Source organism: Lissotriton helveticus, chromosome 1_1 (genome assembly GCF_964261635.1).
Source record: "Lissotriton helveticus chromosome 1_1, aLisHel1.1, whole genome shotgun sequence".
Lineage (NCBI taxonomy): Eukaryota > Metazoa > Chordata > Amphibia > Caudata > Salamandridae > Lissotriton > Lissotriton helveticus.
Genome location: NC_136057.1, coordinates 978,892,246 through 978,911,044, shown reverse-complemented (window position 1 = coordinate 978,911,044; position 18,799 = coordinate 978,892,246). Strand labels below are relative to the sequence as shown.

The 18,799-nt window shown below is 43.2% G+C and overlaps 1 protein-coding gene across 2 annotated transcripts in view; it reads right to left on the bottom strand.

Annotated features, from left to right (window-relative positions):
• Positions 1–18,799, bottom strand: part of MKLN1 (muskelin 1) — a 785,750-nt gene that overhangs the window by 22,813 nt on the left and 744,138 nt on the right. For both annotated transcript variants that reach the window (XM_078677414.1, XM_078677419.1), the window contains exon 17: positions 4,466–4,520. In XM_078677414.1, coding sequence (XP_078533540.1) covers positions 4,466–4,520 — 55 coding nt within the window. The remainder of the gene's footprint in view (positions 1–4,465; positions 4,521–18,799) is intronic.

Below are 18,799 nucleotides of genomic sequence, written 5' to 3'. Positions count from 1 at the left end.
TAAACTAAAACGCTAATAAAACGGGTTTAACACCAGTTTTATCATCGTTTTATTTGCTGGTGGTGGGTGGGGGGGAAGCACTCCTCCGCTCAAATAGAACGCCCGCCACTGTCCATACTCGATGCCCGACATAATGCTGGGATATCCCTGCTAACTTCCCTAGCAGATAAGCCAGTAGGCTTATGACTCTCGAAGTTCCGGGTTGTGAATGCATAGTATTTTTCTGTTTGTCTGTCAGGCTTTTTTCTGTGTCAAGGGTGCTGATCTATCACCCCCCATTCTGACTCTAGTTTGGGGGCGTTGCTGGCAGACTATATATATCCTCATATGCATGAAATATGCACATTTTATAATTGTGAGTGATTTTAAGATTAATTTTGACACCTTTAAGATCTTTCTGCAATGACACTGGTCCAGAATTTGGAGGATCTTCAATTTACCAAACTGATAAGGGCTCCTACACACAAGGCAGGACACATTTTGGACCTTGTCTTTACTAATTTACTTATTCTTGCTGTAGGAGTGCAGCTTCTTTTGGTATGGAAACAACATTGCTAAGTCCCTTTTGTATCTCTCTTAGGCAGAGGGTCCATCATTCTAGCTCTTTAAGACAGCAAAGGGGACTTTGGTCTCAGTTTGATCCTACTCTTTTCTGTGACACCCTCAAGCCTTTACTAATTGGCTTGGATAACTCAACAGAACGGCAGAATACAAAGATAACCTCTGCAATACCATGTGCTTTGGACATGACTTTGCCTCTCATAAATGTACAGAGACAAACTTCAATCACCCACCCACCCTCTGGGTTCACTCCACCCCTACTGCAGATGAAAATAAAAATCCCTGGAATCTATTTGGCATAGATCTTATGATAAGAGTGCTAATCGGAACTATAAAATGAATATGAAAGAGTACCATAAGTCTACTAGAACAGCTAGACTTATGTATTACGGCAATAACATTGATAACTTCCAAAAGTCTAATTATGACATTTTCTTTATTGCAAAATATTTGATGGATTCGACATGCCTTGCTGCTAGCCCCTCTCTTTCGGAGGAGAAATGTAACGGGGTTTAAGGGCTTCTTTTTTGACATCTATGTTGTTGTCACATATACTTGTGTTAATTGGAGCAGCTACAAGTGAGCAGACGTGGGAAGGGTCCCTCTGCTAAATTTTCCATTGCTCGATACTAGCATTTAGACGCTGTAGCATCCTCTGTGAAATCAGGTTCTCCACCCGACCCTGCTCTAGCACAGATTTTAAAGCAGGCTAGTCCTGCTTTGATGCCGGCTTTCCTTGAACTATTGATCTTATCGCTAGCAACGGCGTTGGTCCAGCAGGCGTCGAAGCATGCAATAGTTTTCCTTTACTGAAGAAAGTTACACTAGATTCTTCAAAACTCTAGATTTTGGATCTATTTCTCTCCTTCCTTACACAGCAAAAGAATATTATCCTCTAATTTTTGAATCATCTTGGGCAAAACCATTACGTTCATGCCTGTCAACTGGGTTTCTCCCCAGGTCAAGGTACAGAGTCGACACTTTGGAGGTGACAGAAAAACTTAAAGCTATGCTAGACTTGGCGGCCCTCACACTGCTGTATCTGAGCACAGTATTTGATATGGTGTCCCACCAGGTACTGCAAAAGAGGCTGGAGAAGTGTGAGGGTTCAGGCTTCGCTATTAACTAGGAGTGGGCAGAATTTGCGTAATCGCGTTACGCAAATCTCCGCGAAACTGTAAAAAATCTCCGCGAGCACGCAGAAATTCCGCAAACACGCGAATTGCTTGTTCGCGATGCTTTTTTCCTGTGCTCGGGGAAAATATCTCACAAACACGCATTTTCAGAATGCGAACAAGCAACTTCGCGAAGTCGCGGAACGCAGAACTTTGGGCAATTTTGCTTTCTCTGCGGAACGCAAAATTACCCAAATTCCATGAGCGGAACGGAATTTATCACCGAGGACTACTATTAACTGGTTCATTTCTTACTGGAATCGTTCTTTTCAGATATCATCCATACCTGTAAGGAAGATTTGGTATAGAGTGCCTCAGGTTTCCTCTCTGAGTCCTACCCTTTTCTATTTTTATATATGCCCCATATCAGACATGGTGGAAGCATTTGGCTTCATCATAAAGTGTTATGTGGATGATATCCACATTAGCATCAGACTGATGCCCAATGAGAACATGGGCTTAGCTAAATTTCAGATCTCCCTTCAATCAGTGGATAAATGGATAGACGTACAGTCTCTAAAATTGAATGGCAGGAAAACAGATTTTGTGGTGTGAGGAAATCAGCCGACCAACTGGGGGGGGGGAATTCTTGCCTACAAAACTAGGTAAAGTCCGGGCACTGTCATCTACAATGAAAAATCTGGGCATTCTGCTAGATAACCACATTAAAGTTTGACCTCTTGTTTTGGACTTCTCAGATGCTTAAGAAAGTTTCTCTGGTTGCCTGCCAAGACCCAGAAAACTGTCACCCAGGTTGTTATATCGCGCCTGGATTAAGAAAATGTGCTATACTTTGGAGTAACTAAAGCTCTCGTCCAGCAGCTACAGATTATGCAGAATGCAGCGGCTAGCCAATTACACTATCACCTCAGCTCATCTTGGGGATCTTCATTGGTTTCCAGTGGTTAAACTGATCCAGTTCAAGGCACTCTGCTTTGTTTATAGAGCATTGAAGGGCGGAGGCCCGGTTTATTTCTGCTGCATGAGCTCTCTTTCTTGTCCCATTAAAAGTCCTCGGTCCTCCCAGCATCGCCTTCTCCCAGGTACAAGAGTTAAGCGGGCTAGGGCTGGAGGATGCTCGATTAAGTACTTAGCCGCAAAACTGAGAATTTGCCATCCTAATCAGCTGTAGGCTTCCCCTACGGAGACTGTTTTTCATAAGTCTCTGAAAATATGGCTTTTCATCTGCTGCAAGGTTCCACAGTTTAATTCTTCTGCTGGTTCTCTCAGTGTTACAAACCTTGCTTTGGGTAGCCATGCCATTTACAAATTCTAAATTCATTCAGTCAATCAACTGCCTAGACCCTCATTAATGGACTTGGATGAATGACTTGCGATCAGACATGCTTATTTACGCAATTGACTTATATAAGACATTAAATGGTGTTGTTAGCTTTTTGACTGTGCATCCATTTGCAAATTATACAGTGCTCTAGAAAGTGAACATGTCTCCCTGAAATGTTAACTTTTTCTTCTAAGTCATTAGGACTCCACAGGTGCACTGCCTTAAAAATTAGACGTCACAACCTGCCTGGAGGGAAGGTCGGTGGATTAGTATTATCTGATCAAATGTACTATTACAATATTTAAGTTATAAAGCAGCATAGAGTAAAACAGTCATGGACACAAGAAAATAGTTGACAGTTATAGAGTTTCATGAAATCATTGACTTAAGAACCAATAACAACACCCCAGCTTAAAGGTTCCTGAAGAAAATGAAGTTGGTAAGTGGCCAACTTCACAAACATACTAACATATTTGGACAAGGTCAGACCAAGGTTCGGAGTGAAACTCAGGGAGTGTGTAGAAGTAGAAAGGGAAGCCACAATTTCTTTGATGGAGATCTCCTGCATACACACAGGGATTAACATTAGAAAACATGCTGAGAAGAGTATGTTTATTCAAATCCACTGTGTGCTTCAGCTGCCTGTTGTTCTACCTTCTATGATGCCCTATCACGAGATTGACCTCACATGATAAAACTCGCTTAGGAGTACTTTTTTTAATTTAATGTAGATGTTATACAACTGCAGTCATTAGTGGTTCCTAAGCCTCATTGCTTTCTTACATTCTACGCACTATGTGCTATTCACAGAGCACCGCACCAATATCTATGTTTTTTTAATTGTACTTTTTCATTCTTAGCTGTGTTGTTTCATTTTCATAAATAACTATTGCTTAGAATTCAATATTCTTATGAAGCCAATTGAATCAAAAACTTCACTCATACATTTGCAGCTCCCAAAAGGATACCTCCCTTTTCACCGGACTACAAATACACAGGTGCCTAGGGTTGCAGAGTATGCCCCAAATATTCATGTTCCCTAAATTGGAACTGTTGCCTCTTGATGGCAGTTTCGTCTAATGTCAAACCAAAGGTGAAAAAGCTCGATCCACATTGTGCCGAAGTGCAACAGATTTTTTTCATCCACAATAGCTGTCTTTCAGAAGCCATGTGAGGGATTTGAATGCGAGTACTTTCCTAACCAATGGCTTTCTGAGAAGAGGGTAAAAAGGCAGCATTTTGAAATGTTTTAAGAAACAATGACGATAAGATAGGACTGATGTTATCCATGTATCAATGTGACCTAATAGGTGTTAAATACATACTAGACTCTCACAGGCTTCTATTCTTTATATGACCAAACATTACCAAGATAAAATGAAAAAATTAAGTAAGGAACCTCTGATGGAAACATATTAAGCTGCAGGAGATGAGTAACACTTACCAAGAGGGGTGAATTCTGAGCTGGATCTAAAGAGAGCTGAGGCGAGGAGTTGGAACTGCAAAAAAAGATAGAATGCTCAGTCAAAACCACAATAAAGGATAACATTATTTTACTATAGCAGTAGCTTTGCATAAACATTTGGGTATTCCGTACAGTCACATGCACTTGTAACATCCCTTGTATACAGTCAATCAAGAACTCACCTTAAACATACCATTAAACATACAGAGAAGATAGAAATCAAAGATTAACATTGTCACTCCTGTTAGCTACTCCTTGACTAGTCATGTCTTTGGCTTGTGTAGCTGGATCTCATGCACGATCTATACTGTTTTAAATCTGTGCTATAACGTATCTTTATATTGTGTTGTTTCAGATGTTCAGAGGTTGTACAAATAGTCAAGATGAAGTGCCTGAGAGTTCTTCAATGCACTGAGTTTTCAAACTGACACAAGTGGGCAATCAACTGAGTTGCTTTCCATTTGACAATAAATATAATTTCGACAACTGAATTAAATGTCTCCTTAAGCTTCTGCATCAATAAGATCAAACAACGAACCAAAAAGAAAATGCATTACAGCATTTTTAAAGATCGAATCATCAGGACTGGGCCAGTCAGCCCAAGAGTGCACATTAGAACCTGTTAATATCAATACTAAGATTAGTGTATCATATAAGTTCATGCCTTTTGGTTGTTCCTGTCTCTCAAACCAAAACCTCCTCCTACACTTCTGCAATTCAAAGATGTTAAAATATTATTTTCCTGTAGTGGCCTGGCGTCAAGTACTTGAAGCAACTGATGGACACTGGAAATGAAGAGCACCTACAAGTTAACAGCACCCAATGCGTTTTAGAAAACAACTCTAAGTAAATGCATTTCAGATCATAATATTGTCTGGTTCAGCATGCAATCTGGAGGACAATACAGACACTTCTATTCAAAGTCTTCAGAAATTACGTGGTCAGGAACATCAACAATGGAATACAGTTTAGAGTCATGCTTGCATTTGAGCTAATGTCTTACACCGTGGCTATTTGATGCAAAATACTTGAAAGGGGCTGGGACTTCCAGAGGTACTTCGGGTATTGAGGTAGGAAGATTATGTACTATTTGATCATTCTGAATCACTCTGATAAGTAAACAAACAGAAGGGAGACTTGCAAAACAGATTCCACTAGTTCAATGACAGAACATTCTCTGGGTTCAAGGAGAGCAACATAAATGTGTTACTTTTATAGGTTCAAGTAGCTGATGCTGATCAAATAATAAAAAAGAAAAAAAGAAAAAGGGCGATCCTGGGCTTCTCTGGTTATGAAAAATATATTCTAGGATATGCTAATTCTGAATAATACTAGTTCTGGACATGTCTGCCAAAAGTGTCTGTCTGAAAATTGGCCTGCTACAAAAAGTCGGTGCCTGAAAGGAAACACATTCAGCAGGAATTTCCTACTGCAGAAATATTACTGTGTGGATACAGTAACCAGAAAAGAGACTGTGATCATATCGTAACTTGTTTCTAGTGTGTGAGATCACTAAGTTTCCAAGGACTCCCAAAAAGTAAACAAATGAGGGGAGTACTGAGTTGTCAGAGTTGTAAAAGAGCTTCAGTCCCTTTGAGCAGAACCTTGAAGCTCCAGACAAAAGTGTGCTCCAGTGCACTCAACTCTCTGCAATTAAATAAAATAACAATTGCTATTGATGCTGATTTTCTGGTCCTGAAGGTGTCCCATAGTCTGGTTATTGCTTATAGGCTTGGCATAGAACCATAGACTGCTTACCAATTATACATGCATGGACAGATATGAATGCAGTCCCTTTGAAAATCAGTTAGTACAATTGTGAGACCCTTAATCATGACCAAAAAGGCTGACCACGAATAAAACATAGGTTCTTAGTATTAGGCATCCCATTTGTGGTTTGTTATAAGTTAGACATGTTCAGTGGGTATTAATGCTAGTGGGGGTTCTTGCTTGGCCAAGGCATAGCATATCTTAAAACACAAAAACACAAAAAGGCCACCCTGGGTCAGGACAAAAGAAGAAAAAGTGAAAGGAGTGTAGGGGGGGGGGGGGGGGTGGGGAGGGGGTAAGGGCAGGGAGATTCCCTTTTATAGGACAAATTCCCTCCCACCCATGGGTGGCATGCTTCATCATAGGGAAACTCCTCGCACTGGTCGTAGTGCAGGCTATAACCCCCTCTCTGAGAGGAAGGAGCTCAGGAATGTTTTAGTTGTATGTGACAAGAGGTATACTAAAACCTTATGATGAGCCGGGTGTGGAGGGCAAGTGTGAGAAAGAAAGTGCTAGTGAAGTTAAAACTGACTACCTGGTATGTTGAAAAACAATTTTACTGGTACACCCAGGGGTCAGGGTTAAAAAACAGCTGTAATCCCAAGCCCGGAGAATTCAACCTAGCATGGATGTTAGTGATCATAGGGTCGACATGTTTCAGCCGTAGTGCTGTGGCTTTCTTCAGGACCTAATGAGAGATGTGTGTGAAAGTAACACCATACCAACGCAGGTTGGTCTTTGAAGAATGCGATGACTGGTGGATTGGACGTCAGTCATGATTAACTGGTGTTCCCGTCACTTGATGGGAGCTTGTGGCAACTCATCCTCGGCGCACTCGAGGAGGGTTCCACAGAACCTCTGCTCAGAGGACTGCTGTGTGCATCCGCGGAGAGCTGGAGGCTCTGAGGATGAGTTGCCACTAGCTCCCATCAAGCGACAGGAACACCGCTGAACACCAGTTAATCATGACTGATGTCCAATCCGCCAGTCGCATTCTTCAAATACCAACCTGAGTTGGTCTGGTGTTACTTTCACACACATCTCTCATTAGGTCCCTGGGGTTCCCTGGATCAGGGCAGTGGAGGCGGGCAATCGTCCTGTGCACAGGAGCCCCTGTGCAGGGCTTGGACCAGCCCCCGAGGAGGACGTTGGGAAAGGCTTTATTAAAGGGGAGCGAGGGTTTGGAGGGCGCAATCCCCGGCTGAAGCACCTCCTTCAACATGTTAGTCTTAACAGCCACTGAGGGCAGCTGACGGTCCAAGACCTCAGCCGCCCTATGCACCACCATAATAAAATAGGCCACCTGCTCTGTAGCCACAATAGAAGTGGTGACCAAGTCAGTGTCAGGTGAGGTGTCTAACCCACTGATATCAGTCAGATTCTCATACCAGGTGCCCTCGGTATCATTCAATGGGTGACGATATTCATCTGGGTTGCCATACCCCTTCCATTCATATGCTGTACCAGGCCTGTCAAAGACAACCGGCCCTGGCCCTGACATGGAAGACATCCGGTTGGCACCAGAACTGGCACTGTGCGACTCCGATCCTTCTCCATGTCGAGGGTGATGGGGATGGTATCGTCGATGGGCGTTGACGGCAGCAGGGGCGTCAGTAGGTGAGTTGGTTCCAGAGAAAGTCTCGGTCTGGCTGACGGTGCCGCTCTGGACCCAACACCGGATGCATGTGGCCCGACTGGTGCCGAGGGCGTACCCGTCTGCAGGAATCCAGTAGGGTCCCTCCCGAACCCATGGACATGACGTGTTCAAGAGGGGTTGGTCTGCCAAAAAATGAGGTGTCTGGCCTAATAGAACTCATGCAGTTGGGCGGGGGTCGCTCCGGGATAATTGGGGAAGCACTGAGCCAACCCTGGTTGGGGCTCTCCAGAGGCACAAGGCCTCTAGCGCTGATAATCCTTCCTCTCGTCCAAGGATTTGGATGGACGCTGAGAAGTCAAAGGCCTCTTCGACTTCTTTTCCCTAACCAAGTTTTGCAACCAGGACGATAACTGCCGGGTGCAGTTCCATGAGCGTTCCCCGGACCTACCACGCGATCGGGATCTTGATCATCGAGGAGTTGCCCAAAGTCGGACAGGGAGGAGATTCAGGGAGTGCTCCTCTCAGCGCCTTCAGGTGTATGCAGCAATCCTCACAGGCCTTTGAGTCATGGTCTTTCTAGAGGCACCATAAACCGTCCAAATATGGTCTGTCAGGGACATCTGTCTGTGACAGGCACCACCTGGTTTGAAACCAGACGGTTTCTTGGGAGACACCAGTGTCACACCAGGAGAAAGTATTTTTCTCAAAAAGTGTTCGACAAAACATTAAAAAAAAGCCAGTCAAAAAGTGACTGACATGGATCTCCGCTATCTGGCGTGGAAAGATGAGAACTGACGTCAGCACACCAAGGAGGCACTTATATAGGTACCTTGTATGTCACTACGGGCGCAGAGATGAACGATGCCACTTACCGGCGCGCAGGGGTACTGCTCGTAAATTTCCAGATCCAATCTGACGCCTGGGAATAATTCTAAGATAAGGATAAGGAATCTGGGGTTAGAAGTCTCTATCAGATAGCCTCAAATGACTGCCACATAGTTCGCTGCAGCAACACATTGATTGCAGTAAATTTCGAGAAAAGGAGCAATAGGTTGCCACCTACCTTGGGAATTAAGTTAAAAAGTGCCCCCCAGACTGCGTAAGTGTTAAGTGCCTTAAGGCTATATTAGTGCAAAGCGCCACTGCTGTTGAAGCAGACCCACAGATAAGGGAAGCTAGTGACAGCTGACATCTCGGAGTACATATGAATGAATTTCAAAATTTCAAAATACCATCCATGGCATCACATGCCATGATATGGGACTTGAAATACCTATTGCCCTAATCAAAGGACAGCATAAATGAACAGAAGGAACATATTAGATGCAATAGACTTCGGGGAGTGCTGGGCAGCAAGACCGCACTGTCAGCATGAAGTAATGCTGGCACCTGCTGCTTACCAATCAGTGGCTCGTCCTGCCTACACGCTAATAAGTGTACTTACTGATAAAATGCAGGTACAGGCACTGCTCAAATGCACCCAGAGCTTCGCTAAATCTGTACTGGCAAAAATTCAGGATATTGTTATTTTTGGCCCAGGCACTAATTGTAGATCATTCTACAAGAATTTCCGCAGAGGTGTTAAGGAGAGATTTTGGCTGTTAACAGTGTGAATCTGTATGATCGCCCTTCTTGAAATTTGGTACAATTAAATAGGAGGCCGATTGTTGGTGAGTGGGTTATTAGTAGTGGTAAATATATATTTACCACTGGCAATATGGCCACTAACATAATATAGGGCTCGGTATGGGTCTTAGAAAATTATTCCCATACCCAACCCATGGTAGATTGGATGCGAGCAGATAGGCTTAACTTCAAAGCAGGTATGTAAAGCATTTAAAAACACCAATTCAGTAAATAATTAAGACACCATACACAATAAAAGTCACACACAAATTTATAAAAATAGGAAATTATCCTTAAAATGACATCAAAATGAACAAGCATTGTTAAAGCTATTTGCAATGTAAATGACAATGGCAATTATTTATCTGTTTTCAAAACCAACACATAAATACAAATGTTGTCATTTACAATGCCAATAACTCAAACTTTTCCAAAGGCGAAACCGTTGCATTGTAAATGCTTGTTTGTTTAGGCTGAAACAAAATCTAGGAGGCCTGCTGTCACACGGGGACCAGACGTAGAACAAGGTTGGGAGGAACCACAAAGGAGCGGTGGGCTGTATGCTATGGGCTTTTCTAATGTGGGTCTGTGGAATCCTCTTGATGTCATAGGCACTGCCTGGGGGCCTTGGGCGGTGACATCACGGGGTTCCATGTCAGTTTGCGGAGCGGATTAGTAAAGTGCCTGGCAATACAGACACAGGTTGTTTGCTGCCATTACATTTTAGTGAAGACTTCTTTAAGCGTACTTTGAATTATTATTGCAACAACACAAGAAAACATGCTGCAAAAAGGAACAAAACTCATTGACTCAACATGGAATGTCAATAACAAAAGAAAAAGTAAGCCCTTGAATGTTAGCAGTGGGAGAATACAAGCCATCCAATCAAGAAGACGGTCCATCAAGGGGAGAGACAAACAGAAGAGGAGGAGTGTTGTATCTGTACCTTTTATTTCCAATTCTATGACGTGTACTGTATTCTATAATGACACATACCGCATTCCATGTTCTATGTTTGAGCTCTGCTGTCGGGTCATTCGATTCCGTGACTTGGACACGACAGCATTGCTCTTCCTTAGCCTGTTCTTGTGGGTTTATATAATTACAGATTTATTCTTAATAAATCTTCTACTCAACTCCTGCCTTGATATGTTGTTATTCCTGTAGAAATACAACATAAATATGGCGACGAGGATGAGATATTTCTATTGAAAATTAATTTTTTGGCAGTTCGAGTTTAATTTGAATTACCCACCGAGAAAAGACTCAATTTTTCAAGAAAAGAAGACTTTAATTACAGCGACTATTTTCATATGGTAAGATCAATTTACCAATTTGTTTACGTCGCTAGGCTAAATTCGTTTAAAAGTTACCTTAATTCCATTTGAAAATCGTTGGGAAACGAGCGCGTGTGAAGAGGGGCGAGCTGAGAGCAGAGCGTCATCAGGAACTGAGCGCGAGAGGGGAAGAGCGAGAAAACTCTGTGCGCGAGATTAAAACGGCTCAGTTACACTCTGTCATCACGCAAGGTCAAGCAACGTGACACCACGCAGCGGCCATTTTGATTCACTCGTAAACAAAGGAAAACATCACCGGTTAAAAAACGAGCAAGTTCTTTTCACATATTAAAAGAAGATCGTCAATGGTAATATTAATTATTTATAAATCGGATCATTTTTGTTTTCGATATCTGAACTTAACTCTTTAAAAAAAAAAAAAAAAAAAAAAAAATTTTTTTTTTGAAAAAAGATAATAGAACAGCTATAAGGTAAAATATTGACTATGGCTTACCAAATTCAACCTTATCAAATAAATCCTTTCCTACAGAATGCTGGTAAACCACCAGTTAAATGGGAACAGTGGCATAAATCTTTTGAAAGCTATCTTATTGCAATAGATGGTAAAGATTATACAAAGGAGAGGAAACAAGCTGTTTTATATGGACTCTTAGGTGATGCTGGAAGAGAAATCTTTGATAATATGCCTGAAAGTGAACCACCACCTGGACAGTTCATTCCTTGGGATGAGTACACTGAGGCTGTAAAAAGATTGGAAAAAAGATTTAAAGAACAACCAAATATAATGGTAGAAAGGCATGGATTTAATAAGAGAAAACAATTACAAGATGAAAGCATTGAAGACTATCTTTCTAGTTTGCGTATTTTAGCTTCTAAGTGTGAATTTGGTGACATGCTTGATACTTATTTAAGAGATCAATTAGTCTTTCACTGTTATTCAAACAAAGTTCAAGAACGTCTTCTAGCATGCAGGAATCCCACTTTAAATGAGGTCATCGACATCGCTATTGGTATTGAAAGGTCTTCAGTTTCTGCTAAAGTTATATCTGGAACAAGCAATGCGGAACCTGTATGCTCTATAACAAATAAGAGTAAGTTACAAGACTTTAAAAAAGAAAAAGGATCCATTTCTACAAAAAAGAATATAGTTTGTTATCGTTGTGGTTCCAAAACTCACATCGCTAATAATCCTATTTGTCCGGCACATGGAAAGAAATGTGCGAAATGTAGGAAAATTGGACATCTTGAAAGTGCATGCAAAACTATTTTTAAAAATAGAAATGTTTCACATACTAGTGTAAATGCCTTAGATGACATGGAAGAAGATATTGGTAACCTTGTTATTAATGTTAATTTAGAAGACTCTGAGATTACCTTCAAAGCACCTTTAGGCGAAGCCTTTATTCATGGTGTTAAATTAGAAGTAATGGCAGACTCAGGGTCACCAATAACCATTTTAGATGAAATGACTTATGCCAATTATCCTTTTCCTAGTAAACTTTCTGTTGCTGATGTTAATCCTAAAGCAATTGGTGGACAATTCCTCAGAATACTGGGATACTTCACTGGTTTAGTTGAACTGTTAGGTAGAGAAATTACAACAAAAGTTTATGTGGTTGAAAAAGGCAAAGATATTATTGGTTGGCGTGATTTAGGTAAGATGGGCATTATGTTGAAACCTGGCAGTGACACTCCTATTATTCTTGGTGACATTCCTATAGCTTCTATAGATATCTGCAGAGAGAAAGTATTTTATAATAACCTAGATTCTATTCTTAGTAAATACAAAGAAGTATTTGAAGATAGAATCGGTTGTGTGAAGGGTGTTGAGCATGACATTAAGTTAAAGGACAATGCTGTACCTATTATACACAAGGTCAGAAATGTACCATTGAGTGTGCGAGCAGAGTTAAAAGAGCATTTGGATGGTCTATGTAAAGATGGAGTAATTATACCTACAGATTCCTCTGAGTGGGTTTCTGCAGTTGTATTGGCCAAACGAAAAAATGGTAAGTTGCGCATGTGTGCAGATTTGCGCTCTCTGAACAAAAACATTTTGGTGGATTGTCACCCATTGCCATTGATTCAAGAGATGCTTATGGCAATAGGAGATTCTACTCATTTTTCATTAATAGACTTAAAATCAGCCTACCATCAGGTTGTTTTGTCAAAGAGATCACAAGATCTTACTACTTTTGTTACTCCCTTTGGTGCCTTCAAATATACGAGACTCCCTTTTGGATTAGCTTCTGCAGCAAGTGTATTCCAGAAGCTAATGGATTCGTTATTTGGAGACATCAAAGGGGTGCAAGCATTTCAGGATGACATACTCATTTTTGGAAATGGAGTCGAAGACCATAATAAAACTCTTGACAAGGTCTTAAACAAATTGAGTAAAAGGGGAATGACTGTGTCAAAAGAGAAATGTAGTTTCTTAGTTCAGGAATTAGAATATTTAGGGCACTCTATAACTAAAGAGGGCATTAAACCAAAAAAGAACCTGATTGATTCCATCATGCTTGCACCTGCTCCAATTGATAAAGACTCTCTTAGATCTTTTTTAGGATTAAGCGAATACTATGCACGTTTTGTGCATGGTTATGCATTTGTGGTGGAACCTCTCAGGTGTTTAACGAGGAAGAATGAAAAGTTTGAATGGTCTTTTGTCCATGATGAAGCATTTAACAAAGTCAAGGATATGATTAAGAATGCACCAGCTTTGAAACCATTTTCTTGTGGTGTTAAGTGTGTTGTTACCGTAGATGCTAGTTGCGTAGGTCTTGGTGGAGTTCTTACACAGTTTGTGGATGGAAAAGAAAATACCATTGCCTTTATTTCGAGAACCTTAACTACAGCTGAGACCAATTATAGTACCATAGAGCGTGAGGCTTTGGCTTGCTCATGGGCGGTCGAAAAGTTCAGGTGTTATTTATGGGGAACTCGTTTTGATCTTGTTACAGATCATAAACCCCTCATTTATTTGATGAATGGGAATGGTACAGGCCTTGTTGTATTTCTACAGGAATAACAACATATCAAGGAGGAAAGCAATCGAATTAAAATCAAACAAATGCGAGTGACCAAAAAAACAATAGTAAGCAATAACTGTAACCCCCCTTAAGGTTTGATAGGGTCCACGAGTCTTTTGACAAATCACAGCTAAAAGCTGTCTGTAGGAGAGACCCAAACACTAAAAAGACAAACTTGTCTTTAACTCAAATGATAATTAATTTTCCCATTGCTTATTTAATCGGCGGTTTCTACTGGCACATAGCCTCCCTTGATAAATGTGGCTGTTCTTTGTTATCAACAAAAACGTCCCGTTATGATGAAATGCGGAGCAGGTCTGAAGTACCCGAAAGAATTCTTGGAAGACAGTGAGTGGTCCTGTCAGCTGAATGCTGTCGATCTTGCAGCTTTGACTCCGTACAGCGGGTGAGGCACCCTCCTTACCGCCAGGGGAAGCGACTGCTGAAATTTACTTCTGTACGGGACACCCAAAGCAGTGTGTTTTCTACTCATAAGGTGTCTCCTCACTGCATTAACTCCGGGGTCACAGACCAGCGCCGCCAGGCCCTCGCCACCTCGGTGGCCTCCCTCTGGGGCAGCCGGGCGCTCTCTGAGGACAACCTTCTGCCGCCTGCTTCTAGAATCTTCTATCTCTGACGTATGAAGGGCTGCCTTATGACGTCACGTGACGTACTTCAAACACTTTTTTTCTGAGCGGTGTTATTACATATCCTCGGTGGTTAACAGCGGAGTGTTCTAGCGAACACTTTTTACCCCAGTATCACGAAAGTGGCTGTGGTAGTCTGTGACGCGCATGTCTACATACATGAGGCAGAATCAGTCCTGCTATGTTTCCTATGTCGCCGCATGGCTAGCTGCTCCAGTCCAGGTGTGCTTTTGTTTTAGATGTAGGTTTGTGTATTTCACTACGAGTTCTAGAATTCAAAGGAAAACAAGCACCTACGAGGACACAGGGGTCGGGAGACGACACGGAGGGCGGGAGATGACACGGAGGGCGGGAGGGGGGCGGGAGACAACACGGAGGGCGGGAGATGACACGGAGGGCGGGAGGGGGGCGGGAGACGACACGGAGGGCGGGAGATGACACGGAGGGCGGGAGGGGGGCGGGAGACGACACGGAGGGCGGGAGGGGGGCGGGAGACGACACGGAGGGCGGGAGGGGGGCGGGAGACGACACGGAGGGCGGGAGGGGGGCGGGAGACGACACGGAGGGCGGGAGGGGGGCGGGAGAGGACACGGACGGCGGGAGGGGACACGGACTGCAGGAAACGTGCACAGGACAGCGAGGGTGGGGCGGGGAGGCACACGGAGGGGGCGGGAATGGACAGCGCATCTCCGCCCAGGGAAAAAATCTCGGGAACGCCCCCGAATCTGGTCCGGCCTTGACGGACAGATCCGGCACTCAATGGCTAGCCTCCATTTATGGAGCTAGCCAATGAGAGCCGGGGGACGTTCCCGAAGTGCTTAGTGTAGACATAGGATTTCACCTGCGCTGAAAGTCTGCGCAGAGCGCAGCCTTTCGGCAGGCGAAACCCAAAAACCCCAATGTAGGAAACTGGAGATATGAATTCTTAAAGAATTAGCACCACATACAAACCTATAGCGGGGCAAAGTCAAAGTTTCAGGCTTACCGCAATGGAGCCCTGCACGTCTACCTCTTGCGGTAGGTTTCGGCCAATGTTTTTACCATCGGACTTAGAAAAGTTTCAGGAGCTTTTCTTCCCGGGGTCCCTCGAAGCTCTTATCCAGTCCTGATTTATTGCGGGTTCGCTGGCTTGCCTTGCGACAAGCTCCCGGTCAAACTTAAGGATGTCAGACCTTCGGAGCTTTCCAGCAGGGCGAACCAGGGATCCAGGCCTGCTCGCGGTTGAATGCGGGCGGCTTGACTCTCACGGTTGGTCCTGGTCACCTCTCCTACATTCAGAATTAGAACCTTTTCACCAGGCAGCCTCGATGGGGGTTCGCCGGCTTAGGTTTCAGCCAACTCCTGGTCAAACTCTGAAAGTCGGATATCTGGAACTTTTCGGCGGGACGAACCTGGATGGTAGGCCGGCTCGGGGTTGAGTGTTGCCGGCTTGGCTGGCCGGGTCAAGTTGGTCCACTATTGGAGCTTTTTTCCAAAGTTACTCTCCAAACTTCTCCAAACATCTGGAACCTTTCCTGAAGTTCCTTTCAGGGTCCCAAAGTGTCCAAAATCCCAAGATGGTCTTTAAAAGTTTGGGACTTCAATTCCCACAATCCACTTTGACAAAACCCTTACAAATCCACTGGTAGTACTCAAGACTAGAGATTTCTGGTGGTGATGGTCCAGGTGAGCTCTGTTAACCTGTAGCTGGCAGGGAGTCCACTCTTAAGTCGTTTTGAAGCAAGGTAGGTCCACAGGGCTGTAATTCCAGATTGTGCAGCAGGCTCAGTCAGTCAGAGTGCAGGGCCTGGTTGGTGCAAAACAAACTTCTCAGCATGAACCCTTCTTCCTTAAGTTTCAAGTAGCAGATCTGAGAGGCTTTGCCCCGCTCAGATACGTATTTCAAATTATCTGGGTCAAGCAGGAGGGCACTCCTGTCCAACGAGTTGCAGGGCAACACCCGAGGATTTGACCACATCCTCCAAAGTGTGGCACTATATTCTCCCAGAGAGCACCATTTCTCCAAAATTCATCATGGCTGATATTCCAGCAGAGAGAGAAGAGCTAACTAAACCAGCCAACAGGATGGCTCATCTACATATGCATTTTGAAATTCCAACCATAAGCCTGCCATCTGGCTGGGTTCAGAGGGTAGGGCTGTAACTCGACCTGAATTACACTGCCTGTCTCCTCCTCTCTTTGAAGAAGATGTTTTACGACCCCTTGTCCGCCTTTGCTTTTCTATTTAGCAGATTGCACTATGGCTCCCTGACCCCCTTGGCTACTTATCACCTTATCAAAGCAGACTGGCTAATCCACTTAACTCTTGCCAATAAGATCAGAGCACTACATGGCTGAATATTGGCTTACAGACAAGAAAGTCTTATAACTTCTTGTCTGTACATTTTAGGATAAATTCAACAACAGCATATTGTGGGATTTATCAATACCATTCTAGGCAGTCCTTGAATTATATTTTTATAACCTTCTGAACGTTAAGTTATTATTCAATACCTTCTTCCGTTTTAACCTATGTGGCTGGGAATTTGCAATGGGAAATATTACTTGGGCTATATTTCTAACGCCAGGGCTGCTACAACCTATTCTATAAGGAGCTTGCCTATATGTACAGGACCCCATACTCCTGCACAACGTAAGGGAGACGTTATGGGTTCTGACTATGTATAAATATTGCAGATCCTCACTACACAGTGCTCCCAGCACAAACATCGATTTTTTTAAGTCCTTTACCACAATGTGGGGACTGAGATGTTCAATTTCACTAAACCCAGGGCATAAAAACCTCATTTTATAAGGGTCCTTCTTATAAATACCTGACCCCCATCCCATGGCCACCTATGGGAGACCCTAGGCATACCTAATATGCCCAAACATTGTAGTTTAATAATTTTAAGTGCCACATACACCAAAGTAGAGCGTGGGCACAATTTGCTTTCTAAAAGCATTCCTGCAATTCAGGGGTGATTTTTAAACTGACCTCAGGCTCCAGCAGTACGCATATGCAAGTGCAGAAGAAGCTGCTTAGATTGCCATGCTCTATTATATGCTAGGGTCTTAAAGGTAGTTTCAATCCCCCCTGCCATATTATGTACTTGGGTCGTATTGGGGAGGCCATGCTAATCATAGGGGTACCCTAAGTGTACCCTAGTGTATGTAGGTGTTTTCACTGTATTCGAAGGGTCTTCTCAGCATAGCACTGACCATGGGCCTGGTTAGACAGAGCCCAGGAACAGTCAGAGTGAGTTACAACCAGTACCTGTCAGCAGAAAATGGGGGGCCAAGGGAACAAGGATGACTTTGCAACACCCATGAAAGAGGAAATATTGTAACATTCAACAAATTGTAAAAATTAGAGAGGACAGGAACGCAAAGGTAATAATTACACATGATTAGATCAATTGGGACTACGTCAGGGCCAGGGACTTTATCGACTGAGCTTTCCGTGACAGTGCAGGTAACTTCTACCAGGTTGAACGCAAGATTTGCACCTCCAATCTGGTCTGTGGTAAGCTCGTCTCTCCTGTCATGACAATGAACATTGGAAAAATGACAATCAAAGATCTGTGGGGATATGCAAACTAAGGGAGGACTTGCTAACGCTGCCATTCCCGATACAGTTAACTGTAGAACAAAATCTTTTGGCCCCTTTAGTCTTGTTGGCTTCCGCTAAAGCAGTGAGGTTGGTGGCCAGGATCTCCCACTTTCTTTGCTGCAAGTTTCGTTTGTAATGAGCCCTGAACCTCCGTACTTCACTAGGATTCCTTGGATTACGCCCCAAAACTTGTCTCAGGGTACCATTCATTAGTGAACAAGCTGCATTGAACCACTATTGGGCTTGCGGAAAGTTTTAGTATAATTAAAAGTTCTTGGCTGATGCCAGACCTAACCAGACAATCCAGGAAATACAGTATAGGTAATGTAAACAGTTGTATGATATATGAAATATGTTTATGAGATTGCCAATGGTGTATTGGCTATCTCATCATTCTTTAACATGCTTAGCAACAACATCTCAGTTGGATGCAGTTTAGTGCCCTTTTCACTATGATTAATCAAGGCTCGAAAAATCCACTCGCTCCCTCGCTATGGCAAGCCAGATTTAATCCGGACAAGCTGTTTTTTAGGGCCTACTCGCCCTTTCTGGTGAGTAGGAATCAAACTGACTTTTGACCTCTGTCTCCGACAGGAGAGCAAATGTCACAAGATTTAAAGGCATTTTTATAGCTCAGAAAGTGAATGAGCAAAAAAGCATTCCTCTCCCTACTCACCATCACGACCTCCAGGAAAACTGCCCATGGCATAACACTTTCCACCACACCATCCCAATTCTACCCAGCTAGAGCATC